Source organism: Arachis ipaensis, chromosome B5 (assembly GCF_059453495.1).
Source record: "Arachis ipaensis isolate K30076 ecotype BB chromosome B5, ASM5945349v1, whole genome shotgun sequence".
Taxonomy (NCBI): Eukaryota; Viridiplantae; Streptophyta; class Magnoliopsida; order Fabales; family Fabaceae; genus Arachis; species Arachis ipaensis.
Genome location: NC_142440.1, coordinates 38,044,232 through 38,061,109, shown reverse-complemented (window position 1 = coordinate 38,061,109; position 16,878 = coordinate 38,044,232). Strand labels below are relative to the sequence as shown.

Below are 16,878 nucleotides of genomic sequence, written 5' to 3'. Positions count from 1 at the left end.
CGCTCATCAAGCATTCTCTGTCATTCTTTCTGGTGATGGCGGCAAACACAGCTCCTCCTTTTCTCACCGGCGATGTCGTCGCCTCCCTCTTCCCCTCCTTCCAACCGCAACGCTCTCTTCTCTCTCTCTCTCTCTCTCTCTCTCTCTCTCTCTCTCTCTTCTCTCTCTCTCTCTCTCTCTCTCTCTCTCTCTCTCTCTCTTCGAGCTCTTGTACAGCAACAACGTCTCCTCCCATTCCGTCGTGTGAGGACTTCTTATTTTGCATATTAATGATTTGTTCATCCACCTCTTTTGTACTCATCTTTTCCCTGAACATGGCTGATGGGTTAAGGGACCGACCATGGCAGGGATTAGCAGCACATGTCATGTTCTTAGCGTCCCACATTTGTTGTGAGAGTTCCTACACGGTAAGGGAGACATAATGTTAAGAGCCGCGAAAGGTGAGAGGCCCAAACCTCACAGCACCATGAAGAAGTGGAGACGAAGAAATGGAATAAGGTTCATGTCCAGCTTCCTCAGGTCAGAGTTCAGTTGTCCAGAAAAGTTTTTGAACATTTGGATATTTGATTCATTAACATGAATTGAATTCCTAGTTGCGAAAAAAAAGAAAAATAGAGTTTGTGTATGTTTGTTACTTGAGTTGAGTTCATTGGAGGCAGTTTGAATTTTTCTGATGACGATGAGGAAGAAGAAAAGGGATTAGGGTTTATTTTGTTTTTATTTTTTAATTAACAAGGATATTTGAGTGATTTTATTTGTTTTAGTTTCTGTATTTATTTTAAATCAAATAGGATATGAAGACATAAATTCAATCATGTATATTTTACACCAAACACAATACAGAAACTTAATTCAGTCTTTGGCTCTCTTCCAAATGCAACCTAATGTATGGGAGGCTGCTAGGGCTTCTATATGCTATTGTTCTCTTATGCAAATTTTTTTAAGAAAAAAATTATAAAACGAATCGTCTATTAGCACCTTAAAAAACTGGTCACACTTTAAAAAAATGGTTCGTTTTTTTATTGATTTTTAGATAGGCAATTTTTTATCACAATCAAACCGACCAAGAGTCCAATTCCTGATTAACCCAGTTAAACTAATCAGTTCAATTCGATTTTCAAAACTATGGAATCAATGTTGCCTCCATGCTTTTGATTTTGAGTTTTGATTAGCCCAAATACAAAAAGGATGACGAAAGAACTACCTCAGTCGAACTATATTGTGTGTTTTCTTTTCGTATAGACGCATAGATAAGTTTTCAATTAACGAAACAATGACACATCAAGAGGATTTCAACTTTGAAAAGATTAATCCTTAAACAAAAAGTTACTAATTAGGTCGTCTATAATAATAAATAATAAAGAGAAAAGGTCAAGGACTAGTAAAATTTATTATTTTTTGTCAATATTTTAGTTATTAGTTTAATTTTGTTTTGTTTATTAATCCAACATACTTTTAGCTCACACAGTTAAACATTGCTGACTAATTTCTAGATAAAAATAATAAATTTTACTAGTTTTTTAGCATTTTTTAATAGTAAATATATTATGTTATTCTTTAGATTTATCATATAAAATTTAGCAGTAGTATTTTTATGTATCATTAACTATAGTTGCATATTTGTTTATGAAAAATTGTCAAATATGAGTTTTATAATAAATTCGTTCACTCAAAATTTATTCTATTGGTTGAAGAAATACAATTAAAATAAATAAAATTTAATCATAAAAGATAATAAAAACAAAAATATTGAACCAAAAAAATGAAAGATAATAGAATAAAGTATTATTATATAAATCTATCTGTTCAGTTATATATACTAATGATCTAAATTTAATTTTTTCTTTTTTCTAGCTACAAACTTAAAAGATCACAACTAACTCATGTTGGTGAAGAATAATATTATCACAGATAACTATCATTAATTAAAGAAACCTAATAAATAAGGTAATGTAATTAGAGATACATTCTTAAAATGATAATGAAAAATTAATGTCTCTTTTTTTTTTTGTCTTTTTAAAAAATCCAGAGCAAAACAATATATTTTCATTTTACATATTTTAATATTCTTCTCTAATAAGAGATTATTTTAATTAAATTATCTTAAAATATTTATATAATTATTTTTTGGTCAATAAATTTGATATTTTTTTAAGATTCAAAAAATTATTAATAAAAAAATATATAATAAATTAGAAAAACTTTTTTCTCGGTATACATTTTTTATATTATCCTATTTTATTTATTTATTATTCTTATACTTTGATATTTAAAAACAAAAAAAAGTAGCATATTTATTTTTCTTGTTTTTCACTATTTGTGGAGAAATAAAAACTTCTTCAAATGCATATTCCAGAGAACCTCAGACTTATTCTCTGGTTGGGAGCTCAAAATGCTCTTTTCACCGCTGCTCTTTGATAACATCGCTAGCTGGGTACGTCGGATCTCTGTCTTAGATGTCGAGCTCACCCTTAGACTATCCTTCATTGCTTGAGGAATTGTTCAAAGACAAAAGTTGTCTGGACTCTTTTGGGTTTCTCAAATCCCACCTTTTTCAATGTTCAATCCTATAAGACTTGGATTCTAAAGGATTTTGGAGGCGATAACTTGCACATTTACAGCACAACTATGGTGCATTTGGCTGGACAGAGTGCTCTTCTGCTTTGTCGGTCAATTTCAAAGTGCGTGCTATGTCGGAAACTTTCAAAATAGGATAAATTTTCAACATCCATAAACTGATTCAACTGCCTCCTAGCTCATGATCTTGTCCTGAGCATGGATTTTTGAAATTGATCTGCTACGATAGTGTATTCAAGGAAGAAGAGTGGGCGGAATTTGGTTATGTTCTCCGAGGTGAATATGGTAACTGGATTCATGCCAGCTCTAGTAAAGTGCCAAGAGTTAGTGTCCTTCGTGCAAAAATTTGGGCAATTTAGAGTGGTCTGTTGATGACTTCAGAGGTTGGTGCAAACCATGTTATCTGTAAGGTGGACTTAATGGATGTGTTTCTTCTTGTTAGTTATTGGTGCTTCCCAGACGAACATGAAGAGAAGGAATTGCAACAAAAGATTTTTGAGCTCAAAAACCATAGAAGTTGGAAACTGCATTTTGTGTTGTTACAACGAGGTGCAAAATAATGTTGCTGACTGTTTGGCAAATTTTGGGGCACGTGGTAGCTATAATACAGTAGATTGACTGCAACCACCATCTGCTATGCTTCGATTGCTCATGGATGACATAACTTAGGCAGTTCATCCTTGTTTTGTTTATCGCTCTTATTGTTTTGCTTTTTTTTTTTTTTTTCTTGTTAGGCTTTACTCACCAAAAAAACAAAAAACCTCTTCAAATTCATATTCATATTTTGACCTATCACACTTAAAAAAGATTAAAAAAAAATGAATATCTATGACTTTTGAATATAATTTATCTTTTATAAATAACTAACATATATTTTTGTCTATATTTATTTTATTTTGATCAACATGATATTATGACCATTACTTTTTTTTATCTATGTTTGTTTTTAATAAGATAGATATAATGCTTATTATGTGCTTTTATAGTTGAGTATTCTAAAAATTTTATTGTGATTTTATTTTCAATCACAATAATATAAACATGGTTACGATAATATTAAAATGATAAAATTGAAAAAATGAATAATATATTAATAAAAATTACAAAACTAATTTCCTAAATATAATAGAAAAGTGGCTAAAGAGGTGCTGGCCTGTTAAGCACTAATTGTCTTTTAAAGGTATAGATAAATTTTTCAGTAAAGTAATAATTAGGTATCCTAAAGATCAGATTTTAACTTTGAAAAAATTAATCTCTAAAAAAAATACTAATTAAATCATTTACAATAATAAATGATGGATATACATATTATGTCATTTTTTTAATTCATCATGTAAAACTTATTAATGGTGTTCTTATATACCGTTAAATATAGTGTCATATTTGTTTATAAAAAATTATCAAGGAGATAATAATTTTTAAGACAAAATTTCACTTATTTCATTAGGATTCATGATAATCAAACCTGCTATAATAAAATAATAAAACTTATTTGCAATAGTATAATGAAAATCTTTTGATATGTCAAATATGTATTTTTTTTTTTATATGTGATAGTTAATTAGTAAGTAATTTTTAGTATACATGTAGTTAATAATCATCGGTAGCCGATCATGTGTGTGTGAAACAAACAAATAGCCTTATTTCTTGGATTTTTACCATTCTATATAGTTACTAATCTTGTAAATGTTTTTTGAGTGAATATTTAAATGGACCTTAAAAAAATTTTAGATCAAGACACTTTAATTTTTAACAAATTTTTATTTATTGGAATTCTTTGAGAATTTCTCTCGTCAGATATAATGTAAATTTTGGAGTGATAATGCTCATAATTCTTGCATTAAAATATAATGCAATGGTTTTATCTGAAGTGGGGTCTGAATGAAATTAGTCAAAACTTGGTTTGTACTATGAAGTTGTTGCTACACATTTTTGTCTTTGATAAATTCTAACAAGACAAATCTTTGCTCTAGAATGAACTCAAATCTTGATATTCTAATATTCTCTTGGAGACAATTGAGTTGGGATTATTTATCACTGAGTATATCATCATGCACATCAGTGATCACGTGACTGATTGTGGTGTTATGTTGCTGTCGTTGCTAGAAATGAGAGGAGTACTCATACTTTTTATAGCACACATCTTCTCTTTTGTGTAGCCTTGCTGGTCCAAGAGCATGCCATTGTAGTTCGACGATCTCTACTACCTAGATTTTTTCTAGGGCGGAGAAAATAAGGGTTTGATTGATCTTAAATTGGACTTGTGTTGTTCTTCAAAATTTGAGATTGAAGATTCGTGAGTTAATGGAGGAGATTGGCATTGCTCTGGTTGTCAAAATCACTACTCAAGGATCTGTTTACCATGTCCGCCATTTTGAGAAACCAATGAATCACAGAATAATAAGGATTCAGATCTTCTTCTTTCCAACTCGTTGATCAGAACAACTATGTTTACCAAAAAAGAATCTTGTGAAATAGCCTCTTATCAAACTCTATTAGATGAATTTGAAGGAAGAGATAAGAAAGGGGAAAAGAGAATGTCGAAGAAAAAAAAGGGAAAGAAAGAAAATGGTGTTATTGGCAACTATTGGCAATTTACAACTTTTTTAAATCGATTCACAATTTGGTTACTCTACACGCTCATCGCACCATAAAAAAAATCTCATGTCCTGAGCTATTCAAGATGCGATGTTAATGGTTTGACGAATCAGGAGAGAGAAGAAGAGTGAAAGTTGAGAAAGGGAGAAAAATTGGTTCTTCTCATTTTGATAATTTCCAATGAATGAAAAATAGAAAAGTAAAAAATCTTATGTACTCCTTATTTACTCCTACTATAATTAATTACCATCAGCATTAAACTAATAAAAAAATAATCTAGGTAACAGGTCTCTCCATCGCTTTTTGTAAACCCCGCTAAATTAGTAAATAATTAGTCAATAAATTAAATTTTAATAAAGAAAATAAAAATGTGAATATTATATTAAATTAGGATAAAGTTCATTAAAACGAGAATTTTGACACTAATTTCAAAGAATTTGGCCCAAGATTGGACCGAACGAACCGAACCAGTCGAACCGGACCCAAACCGAGCCCGTGAAGCCAACCGAACCCATCACTTAAATGAGCTGAAGCGCATTTTCTTCCTCATTTGGCATGCAACACGCTGGGAAGCTCAGCATGAAGAGGAAGAACGTTTGAAGCTTCTAAACCCTAACTATACCATTAATCCACCATAACTTCTTCATACGAGCTCCGATCGCCGCACTGTTTGCAGCCACGTGTCCATCGCGTCGAGCTCTACGATTCTATCAGATTAATTTCATAGGTAATATTCCATCTCACTCCAACCTTTCTACCCCTAATTTTTGAAAATTAGTGAGAATCCATGTTGAGAATTTGTGATTTTGGTTCTCTAGGTTCAAGTTTAGCTTGAGGAACTTGTGGGTCTTTGTTCAATCAAGACATAGAAAAGGTAAGGACTCTCAAATTCTACAATTTCTTAGCCTATGTGATTTGGGTATGTATGTGATGTATATGTCTATTAGATGTATATATATGTATATGTTGGAGCTTGGAGTGTAAGCCTTGGAACTTGGTGGAGGCTAAGTGCTTTTGATTGGGTGATTTTGGACCTTGGAGCTGTGTTTTGGCTTAGTGGGTTGCCTTGATTAATACGTAAAAAACGGCCAAGGTATGGTTTAGGTTTCGCGTATTTAATATATAATGTAGTGTGAAAACTTAGGCTAGATGACCATAAGATAGGTTGGAACGTATGAATATGTTTAATGCTTAGTGACCTTTGCTGGATAAATGGTAAATGAAGTTTTGATGATGATGAGTGTATGTATATATGTTGATTAGATGAATGAGAACCTTGTTGATGCATGTTTTTGTTGAAATTGAGAAAAGGTAGGATATGGTATTGATGAAGGTATATTATGTTGATGGTTGTAGAAATAGTAAAGTAAGTTTTAAAGGAAAAGAAAGTTGTGGTAATTAAATTGGTGTATTGTAGTGTTGAGCATGTGTAAGAAAGTTGAAAATTAGGTTTGGTTTGTATGGAAAATGAGGTTTTTGAAGTTTTGTAAAAAAATTGGTTTTTGGATGAATTTCGGCGGGCCATAATTTGGCTTCCGGACTCTCAAATCATTCCAAATCTATTTTATATGAAAATTGGATCCGTGAAGTTTACGCCATTCGAAGAACGGAGGAAAAATGATTTAAAGTGGAAAAGTTATGTTTGTCGGAAGTTTGAGAGTTTGAATCTAATTTCTGCAGATTTTAGACTTAGCCAATTTTTAGAAAAGCGTACACCCACGCGTACGCGTGGCATGAAAATTTTGCGCATGCATACACTGCATTTGCAGACTGTTGCCATTTCCTTTCCCATATGCGTACGTGGAGAAGCTTATGCGTACGCGTATTGGGTCAGAATGCATGTCCACGCGTACGGATGGCCCTTGCGTACACGAAATGTCCTTGCGCGATTGGGTGCTTCAGTTAGGTACCCACGCGTACGCGTGGCTCACGCGTACGCGTGACATCCCAGTTTTCAGCAAATCATTATTTTGTGTTTTCAAAACCAATTTGACCTCCTAAACCTCTATTTCCATACTGTTAGCTCTATACTTGATTAGTAAGCCTTGTAATTAGATGAAGCTAGGAATAGGTGGTAACTTAGAGGTGAAGAAAAGTTTAAAAAGTGATGATTTAGGTATAAGAAAATAGGTGGCATATATATATATATATATATATATATATATATACCATTTCAATTATGAAACTGGCTAATGAAAGGAATAAATGTTGCATTTGAGCACTCTTTCTTGAAAGTGCAATCCCACGAGATGGTGGAAGGTGAGGATCCCCTTCTTTATTCCTCCTGGTATTGTAAAATTGTCTCCAACGAGATGGTGGGAGGTTAGGATCCCCTCCTTAGTTCCTCCTGGGCATATGAGAACATACCTCCTGAGAAGACGCAAGGGTTGTGGTTTTGCCCCACTTGCTCCAGGTTGGTTAGTATAGAGGCTCCCCGGGTAGACGCAAGGGTTGTGGTCTCGCCCCACTTGCTCCGGATTATGATAAACTATGTAAAAAGATACAAACATATGAGGTATAAACTGATATTACAGCCAAAATGAAGCACGTGACTTCATTAATGAAGCACGTGGCTCGTGATTTATGGGGTTCTTTGGCCTAATTTTGGAAATGCTGAAGCCATTTTGGAGTGTGCTATATGAAGGGGACATCATTCCATATCAAAGGGAGCTCACCATTAGATAGAAAACATATTAGGAGTAGGAGTAGTGTAGAGTAGTTTTCTCTCAAATGCTCTCTTAGGATTTTACTTAATTTTTATTGTAGCATTTTATAGTTTTGCTTTTAATCTTGGATTTTGCTCATCTCATTGTAAGTACTCTTTAATTCCCTTTTTAATTTACACTACTCTTGCTACATTTTCTGCTAGTTCAAGTTATTTTGTTAATATATGCATTTTTGATTCCTTGAAGTTTTGGTTGATGAATTTAGTGTTTTATGATTTCTATTTGCTTGATTGAATGTTTATTGTTGATTTTGTGAATAGTTTAGTTATAGTTTTCACTTTTCTTTGCAATTTTTTATGTTTTGCTTTTATGCCCACCAAGTGTTTGTGAAAATGCCACTTGGTAATTTTGAGTAGATTTTCACACCTTGGTTTGGGAAATGAGTTCCTAGAATACTAGAGTCATAATGTCCGACATTTAGTGGTAATATTCTTGGGTTGTTAGTTGGCTCTTGTTTCCATTGACGCTAGCATTTCACTAAGTTAATTAGTAAGTTAGCTAGGACTTATGGATTAAAGTCAATTATACTTGCTTGACTTACTCCTCGATGTTAGGGGTTGACGAAGTGAAATTAACTCATCATAATTGCCATAGTTGTGGTTATGACGATGATAGGATTCCTTAATTCTCATTCCCAAGTCAAGGCTCTTTTATGCATTATAGCATTTTCACTAAGTTTTGATCTTGTTTCTTTTTTTTTTTAATTACATTAATTGTTTTTTTGATCAATTGTTAGTTCTTTTATTTCTTGGTTCCTTTAATCTTCCGTTCCTTGCTTGAAGAAACCCCTTTCTTCTCAACCAAGAGTGTTGACGCCTTAATTGCATGGTTCGAGGGAAGACGACCCGGGACTTAAAATTTTCGGTTTTTATTGGTTTGTATTGTGACAAATCATTGAATTTAAACTTTGATTGTGGGAGTTAATTGCCGGTTTGGTCTATACTTGCAATGAAATTCTATACTTTTGTGGAAAAATTCGAACCAGCACAATTCTCGCGCATCACGACTCTAGGTTTTACGTCATACGAAGTTGTAGAGCAGGTTTCTAACTCAACATTCAACAAGTTTGTTATTACTTACAACGCAATATAACGCAAAGTAAAGTGCCAGCGCTTGTTGTTTGAGTCAAGGGGTATACTGTGCCGTCATTCTCTAAGGGTCTTAAGCTTTGAGTGAGTAGATAAAGTGGCACCAAAATATATATTAGAACGCTAGAGTAAGAACATAAAGAGGAGGGATACACATATCAAGATTAGCTAAGACGAGCCTCTATTGGAGCCGAGAAGCAAGAGATTCGACAATTTGGTGTTTCGATCGCACAATACTTGTGAATTTGTGTCAGAATTCGAGGAGCTGATTGGAATTCTGCATCGGACTTTTGATAATGTTGTTACATTGCATTTTCTAATAATAAATTAGATCAATGTATTTATAGTGTGCTTGAGGTTTGTGAATCAACTGGCTTGCATTGAACACTCTTTATAAGGTTGCACTCTATACTGTTTATTTATTCTTTCTTTCTGATGTTTTAGTTTGTGGTATCTTAGATAATACTAGAGAATTTACAACATCTTTCCATCTGAATCTTGCAATGTAGAGTGTTGGATTGCAAGCTATTGATGAAATTGTTCCCACTCTTTTACATGCACTGGAAGATGATAAAACTTCCGATACTACACTTGATGGCCTTACAAAGATTCTAAGGTAACTTGTTTGTTGCCATCATTTCCATGGAGATCGTGTATATTAATGTTATTTTTTGTAATAATTTCTTGTTATCTTACTATTTGTTTCATCTTATTTATTTATTCGTTTGTAGTGTCAGAACAAGTGCAGTATTGCCACACATCTTGCCTAAACTAGTTCATCTTCCATTGTAGTAAGTGTCTTTTTGTTTTTGTATAATGGTTTTAGGTGCTTTAGTATATTTCTAGTCTCTAATGAAAACGTTTTTATATCTGTACAGTGCCTTCCATGTACATTCATTAGGGGCTTTAGCAAAGGTTGCTAGTCCTTGCCTTAACTTTCATCTTGGTACTATGCTTCCTGCTTTGTTATCAACAATGGGTGATGAAGACAAGGTAGACCAAATTTGCATATTTTAAAATTTTTAATCAGACATTCCATCTTCATACATACTCTTTTTCAAGAAGTATGAGTGTTCCTGTTGATTGTGGGTGTATTTCAACTGATTCAATGCATAATCTGATTTTATTTATTTTATATTCTAGGAGGTTCAAGCTTCATCTAAGGAGGTAACTGAAATAATGGTTTTGGTTATTGACGAGAAAGGTGTGGAGTCACTCATATCAGAGCTTGTGAAAGGTGTTAATGACAGTTAGATACTTTTCTTTTAATTATTGATAGAATGGCTCTCTCTAGACTATTTTTTATTGTTGACAATATTCTTTTCTAGGCTACTGTCAGAAGATCATCTGCATATCTTATAGGATATTTATTCAAAAATAGCAAGTTATATTTGGATGATGAAACTCCAAACATGATATCAACCCTAATCATTTTGCTATGCGATCTTGATTCATCTATTAAAAAATGTATTAGATATATTTGTTGAAATTGAAATGGGTCAAATGAATCACTATGGGACTGATTTTGAAGCAGCCATGCTAAAATATACTTATGCTTATTATTCTCGAAAGGCTTCAAATTGGGTTCTAGAAGATTCTTGTCCTGATTATATGCTTAGTATTTTTTTGTGCTGATTACTGTACGTTACAATTTTAGTTTCATTATGTTGGTGTGTGGTTTTTATTGAATAGTAATCTATTTGATATTGTGTAATTCATTTTAGGCTGAGGAATGCTTAAAGCGAGAGAAAGATAAGGTTGTTCATTACTTTCACTCCAGTAGTAAGCCAAAGTTGCTGTTTTGGTCTTCACACAAGAATAGTTTTCTTATTCTTTAAGCAATCATAATTTTTTACTTTTTCTTTTACTGTGGCTTTGATGATGTGTCTGTTGTATTTTTCAAATAATAAATTTTATTTTTTTGTTAACAAATGTGATGAAAGTTTATGTATGTTGGATTGGTTGATTTAAAATAATATCCAAATTTTTTCGATTGCTTAAATTAGTCATTCAAACTATGATTTAAAATTATATATCAATTTTGCAATGTTTTATTAGGAGGATTCATAAACAAGTGTAGCCATAAGTATTTTAATCTAACTTATAGTTATATTTTTTGCTATTGGTACGCTTTTTAAGCGTAGCCATATCTTCTTGTAGTTATCAACAGCCACGCTTATCAAGCGTACCCATATCTTCCCCTATTGGTATGCTTAAAAAGTGTAGCCATATCTTCCCCTATCGATACGTTTTTGAAGTGTAGCCAAAACCAACCCATTCGGCACGCTTCCAAAAGCGTTGCTGTATGTCTACTTTTCGGCACGTTTTTAAAGCGTGGCTATAGGATTATACATACGGCCACGCTTTTAAATGTGGCAATAGATGAAAGCATGTCAAAAATAAAGCATGCCTATAGATCGACAAAAGCGTGGTGATAGAGCAACCGGCACACTTGTAGATGTGACCCTTTTAAAAGCGTGCCGATAGCTCAAAAAGCATGACAAAAAGTTATCGTACGCTTTTTCGCACTTTTCGGCACGCTTTAAAAGTGTAATAAAAAAACTTATTTTCTTGTAGTGTGTTTAGTTTTATACTTTTATGTCAATTGTTTTGCTTTTGCAGCTCCCTTTATATGTATTATTTTTTCTTAGACATCCAATTTATTATACTTGTTTAACAACAAATTATTGAATTCTAATTTTTTATTTGAAAAAAAAGTCTTTTTTATTTTTTTAATTTATTATTGATATTAAATGAATATTATTTATTTTATAATATTCAAACAACATCACTTGAGAATGATTAGATTATGTTTTCACTACTGAAAGTGAAGGCTTATCGTTGGTAAGTAGCTCGAACTAAAAAAGGAAGAAGCACACAGATTTTTTAAAATTTAGATGGTTCAAAATTCGATTCCCTATGCCATTGCCATTAGGAATCAACTTAAAACCAAAAGACAAACAGTACCAAAACAACTACAACACAGAGCGAAACAAGAATAACATAACGTAAGGCTACAAAGCTTTATCTCCAACAATTATTCCAGCATCACTGAACGTGAAGGTTTGTTATGTGGTTTTAATTACTAGATCGATCTCACTCGTTAGCAATTTTATATGTGAGATGGTCCACGTAAGGACCCAAAAATAAGAGGTCCACGTAAAACCAACATGGAAAGTAACATTATGGATATTTTGGACTGGAAGTGAGTCGAGTTGAGTCGAACTAGATCAAGCTCAAGATCGGCTCACAAAAATTAAGTTTGGCTCATGACTCGACTCATTAATAATCGAGCATATTTCTTAAGCTGAAGCTCGACTCACCGAAAGCTCGCAAGTTGGCTCGAGCTCACGAGCTGGCTCAAATTATAGAAACATAAATACATAATCTATAATTCTATATCAATAAATTATAATTTATATGTTTTAAAAAATATTTAAAAAGATCAATTTTATATATTTTTATCTATCAATAAATTATAAATTTTTTATTTATGTCCTACATTAAAATTATATGTAAAAAATAAATATAAAATTTCAAATAATTAACATCATTAATATATATATATATATATATATATATATATATATATATATATATATAATATTAAAAATATAGATTAAATGCATATAGGATATGTGTATATATATAATCGAGTCAGCTCACGAGCTAATAAGCTGAGCTTATCCAATCTCAAGCTCGGTTCATTTAATTTATGAACTCAATTCCAAGCTCAAACTTGACTCACTAGCTCACGAGCTCAGCTTATCGAACTATTAACGAGTCGAGTTCGAACTAGCTCATGAGTTGGCTTGACTCACTTCCAGCCCTATGGATATAGAACAATTTTTTTGGTAACTTTCCCATTATGTATGTTATGGATATGGAACAATAATTGAAGTGCCTTTAATCAGGGTTGCCCCAGTGAGATTAAAAAAATTAATGAGTAATTCTTAAGGAAATATTCAATTTGCTCCCACAATCCAATTAATTTTGACCCCATCCTCTAAATCCCTAATCCTTCTCCTTTTTCCCTCTCCTTCTTCCCTTTTTTTAATTTTGTTTCTCTAATTCTCTGCTCCCGCCTCCAAGTCTCCAACCCTAATGCTTCCAGAGTTCCAGATTCTAGCAGGCAGCAGTCCAGCCCTCCAGAGTTATCGTCGTCTGCCGCCACTCGCCCACTCTGCCACTAACGCTTTCAGTCTCCGTCGATTTCTCCTTGCATCGCCTCAGGCCTCAGGTCTCAGCCCTCATGCCTGCATCTGGTTCTGCCTCAGCGTTCCTTCGGCGTCTGGTTTTGTCTTCTTCTTCTTCTTCACAGGTTTAATCCTCGTCTAGTTCTGTCTTCCCGTTCCTTCAGGCTTCGGCATTTGGTTCTGTCTTCACTCTTCAGCAATTCAGGGTGTAGGACTGCGGGGTGCTACTTGTTCTGCCGCTGGTTCTGCGGTTCTGCCGTTGGGTCCTGGCTCCTGGTCCTGGGTGCCGCTGGTTCTACTGCTGGGTGCCGCTGGTTCTGCCGCTGGGTCCTGGCTCCTGGGTGCCGCTGATTCTGCTGCTGGGTTCTGCCTCGTGGAGTTTAAGATTCTGCAGTTCACTCTTGCCGCTTGCCCTTTTGGTACAGTCATACAGACATTCATGATTCATGAATGATAATTGTTAATTATTTTTTATTAATTGCCTCTTAGATTCTGCAGTTTAGTTCTGTGATTCTGTCTATGTAATTGTTGTTGTTGGAATTTAGAAATCAATTTTGTTGCTGTTGGAATTTAGTTCATTAGTTGTTGCTGTTGGAATTTAGAAATCAATTTTGTTACTATATATATGTAATGATATGCATTTTCTTTGCTTTTCATGGATCTGTTGTTGTGACCAGAAAAAAGTTAATAATCCTTATTCAATAGTGATGATGATTATGCAATATATGAACTTTCTAAGACTCCATGTTTTGTCCTTGTTCATGGTTCTTTGACTCTGCATTTGTTTAATTGTTGAATTGTTGCGTTTTTTCTCAGATAGATAGAGTTTGGTTGTAAAAGAAAACAGAGGCACTGGTTGGTTCCTCTTAGTGCAGTTTAGTTCATTAGATATTGTTATTGGAATTTAGAAATCAATTTGAATGACACATGATTATCAATTTTGTATATATAATTTTATACTGTATTTTTTAATTTGTGTAGAATTGTGAATTATTTATATTAGTCAATTAACTTATGTTTATAATTTTATCCTATTAGTAATGGAGAAATATTTCAAAAGAACTTTATCGTTGGAGGTTGGATCCCAAAACAATTCGTCGGCCTCTTCTAATAAAAGGAGGTTTTTAGAATTCGAAGTAGAGAGTCTTATAGCAGATCCAGGACAACGACCAAAGACAAAATATTATAGTACAATTATACAAATTATTATTATATTATATATATTTTGTCCCCACAGACAAAATTTTCTGGATCCGTCACAGTCTTTAATAATTCACGATGATGATGTGGCGTTATAATTAACATTTAAATACTTAGAATTTTGAAAAATAAGACTTTTCAGTCTCTATATATAGGAGTTAAGGGATGAATAATTCCTTAAAACAAAGGAAAGATGTATGGTGTAGCAGCTTCAACACTTAGTTGCTTCAATCATAATAATGCAAACTTTGAATTGCATGAGCATGCTCGCCATACGGCGAATTTTCACCCCAGCATTTGGAAGGACTATTTTCTTGAATATGCTTCAGAACCAAAGCAGGTATATATAAATGTTGATAATACATATGGTTCTGTCTGCTGTGCATTCTAAGATTTGGAAAAAAATAATCCTTTAAAATGAGAAGTATAGAATAATAAAGTAAAAAATTAATTACATAATTAAATTTTTGAATTTGTAAATTTTTATAAATAAGTTTTATTATATTGATTTAAGAGTGATTAGATTCTCACTTTACCAATTTTTTTTTTTTTTTTTACTTTAGAAAAACTTAATCCAAAGTTTGGAAGGTATTGTGTTCTCCCTCTTCACATTAGAGGGATTTTCTACCTTTAATATTTGTTATTATTGTTTATATTTCTCACTCAATTAGTTTAATGAACAAAAAATAGAGTGTAATTACTTTTTAGTTAATGTGTATCGTTGCATTTAATCTCATTTTACAAAATCTATTTGCTTGTATCTAAATAAGTTGGTTTGATTTGATTGTTTTTAGAGAAAAATTTATGCAATTATATTTAATTACAATGTTTAAATTATTAAAAGTATTATTTACATATAAAAAATCAGTCACTAAAATTACGCATAATGTATTTGTAATCACAAACTTATTTAAATAACATGAGTATAATTTTTAATTTGATATATATAAATTATAATTTATGTATAAAAATTAATTAATAATTATAATTTATGTTTTCTATTAATATTATATATAATGATTATATAATCACTATAATTTTTTTTATCAAAATCATTATATATAAATATATTTTTTTCTATCATAAATAATTTTAAAAAATTTGTTATTTATTCAATTTATAATAAAATATATAAAGATATTACAATTTAGAATTGTCAAAAATAAATAATAATGTGAATCCTCATATATTTTAAATATTATAATAAATAATATATATAATGAAATTTTTTTTAAATATTTTAAAAATATCAATGTTATAATAATTTTAACCATCATATTAATTTCAACTAATATATATATTATAATAAAAAAATAATGGATAAAATTATTAAAATTTTAAAATATTTAAAATATTTAAAATATTTCTATTAATTGAATCGGCTCACAAACTAATGAAAATATAGGACAAGAAGGAAAAACATATGTACACCTATTATATCTACTGGAGAGGGGTACCATTCCTCACAGTTATTAAAAGGTGAGAGAGTAGACACACAACAAAAGTACATATATAAATAAAAATTGAGACTCTCAGACATTTTGTCTATTCTTATATTATATTTATTGAAAAAAATCATTTTATTTATGCCTATATTATTTATGTTATTCTTCAATTATTGTTAATGTTTTTCTATTAGTGTATCGAGATTATTATCAAAATAATGTCTTATATTGATACCAATACATGATAATATAATTGGTCATTTCTTATACTAAGGCATCCCTTCATCAATATCTTTGCTGGGGTAGCTATTATTAATAAGTATAGTTTAATTCACAGCTCATTAACTAGTCTATCCTAAAATAATCAATTGTTATTATTTTGATAGACATGTTAAATAATACAAGTACTATTCTTTTTATCTTTTTCAACGCATGCAGGAGCTTGATCATATTGGAGCACAAATTGATGGTCATAAGTGTCTTTTTGTTTTTGTATAATGGTTCTAGGTGCATTAGTATATTTCTAGTCTCTAATGAAAACATTTTTATATCTGTACAGTGCCTTCCATGCACATGCATTAGGGGCTTTAGCAAAGGTTGCTAGTCCTGGCCTTAACTTTCATCTTGGTACTATGCTTCCTTCTTTGTTATCAACAATGGGTGATGAAGATAAGGTAGACCAAATTTGCATATTTTAAAATTTTTAATAAGACATTCTATCTTTACATACTCTTTTTCAAGAAGTATGAGTGTTTCTGTTGATTGTAGATGTATTTCAACTGATTTAATGCATAATTTGATTTTATTTATTTTATATTTTAGGAGGTTCAAGCTTCAGTTAAAGAGATAGTTGAAGTAGTAGTTTTGGTCATTGATGAGAAAGGTATGAAGTCACTCATATAAGAACTTGTGAAAGGTGTTAATGACATTTAGATTTTTTTCTTTTAATTGCTGATAGAATGGCTTTTTCTCTAGACTATTTTTTGTTGTTGACAATATTCTTTTCTAGGCTGCTGTCAGAAGATCATTTGCATATCTTATAGGATAT

The 16,878-nt window shown here is 31.8% G+C and overlaps 1 protein-coding gene across 1 annotated transcript; it reads left to right on the top strand.

The window, feature by feature from the left end:
* The first annotated feature begins 12,884 nt into the window (after nucleotides 1-12,884).
* On the top strand, nucleotides 12,885-14,353 carry LOC110262822 (uncharacterized). Its single transcript, XM_021103492.2, has 2 exons — nucleotides 12,885-13,310; nucleotides 13,391-14,353. Exons 1-2 carry the CDS (start codon nucleotides 13,242-13,244, stop codon nucleotides 13,637-13,639), a joined length of 318 nt encoding a protein of 105 aa, XP_020959151.1. The 5' UTR covers nucleotides 12,885-13,241; the 3' UTR covers nucleotides 13,640-14,353.
* The last annotated feature ends 2,525 nt before the right edge of the window (nucleotides 14,354-16,878 follow it).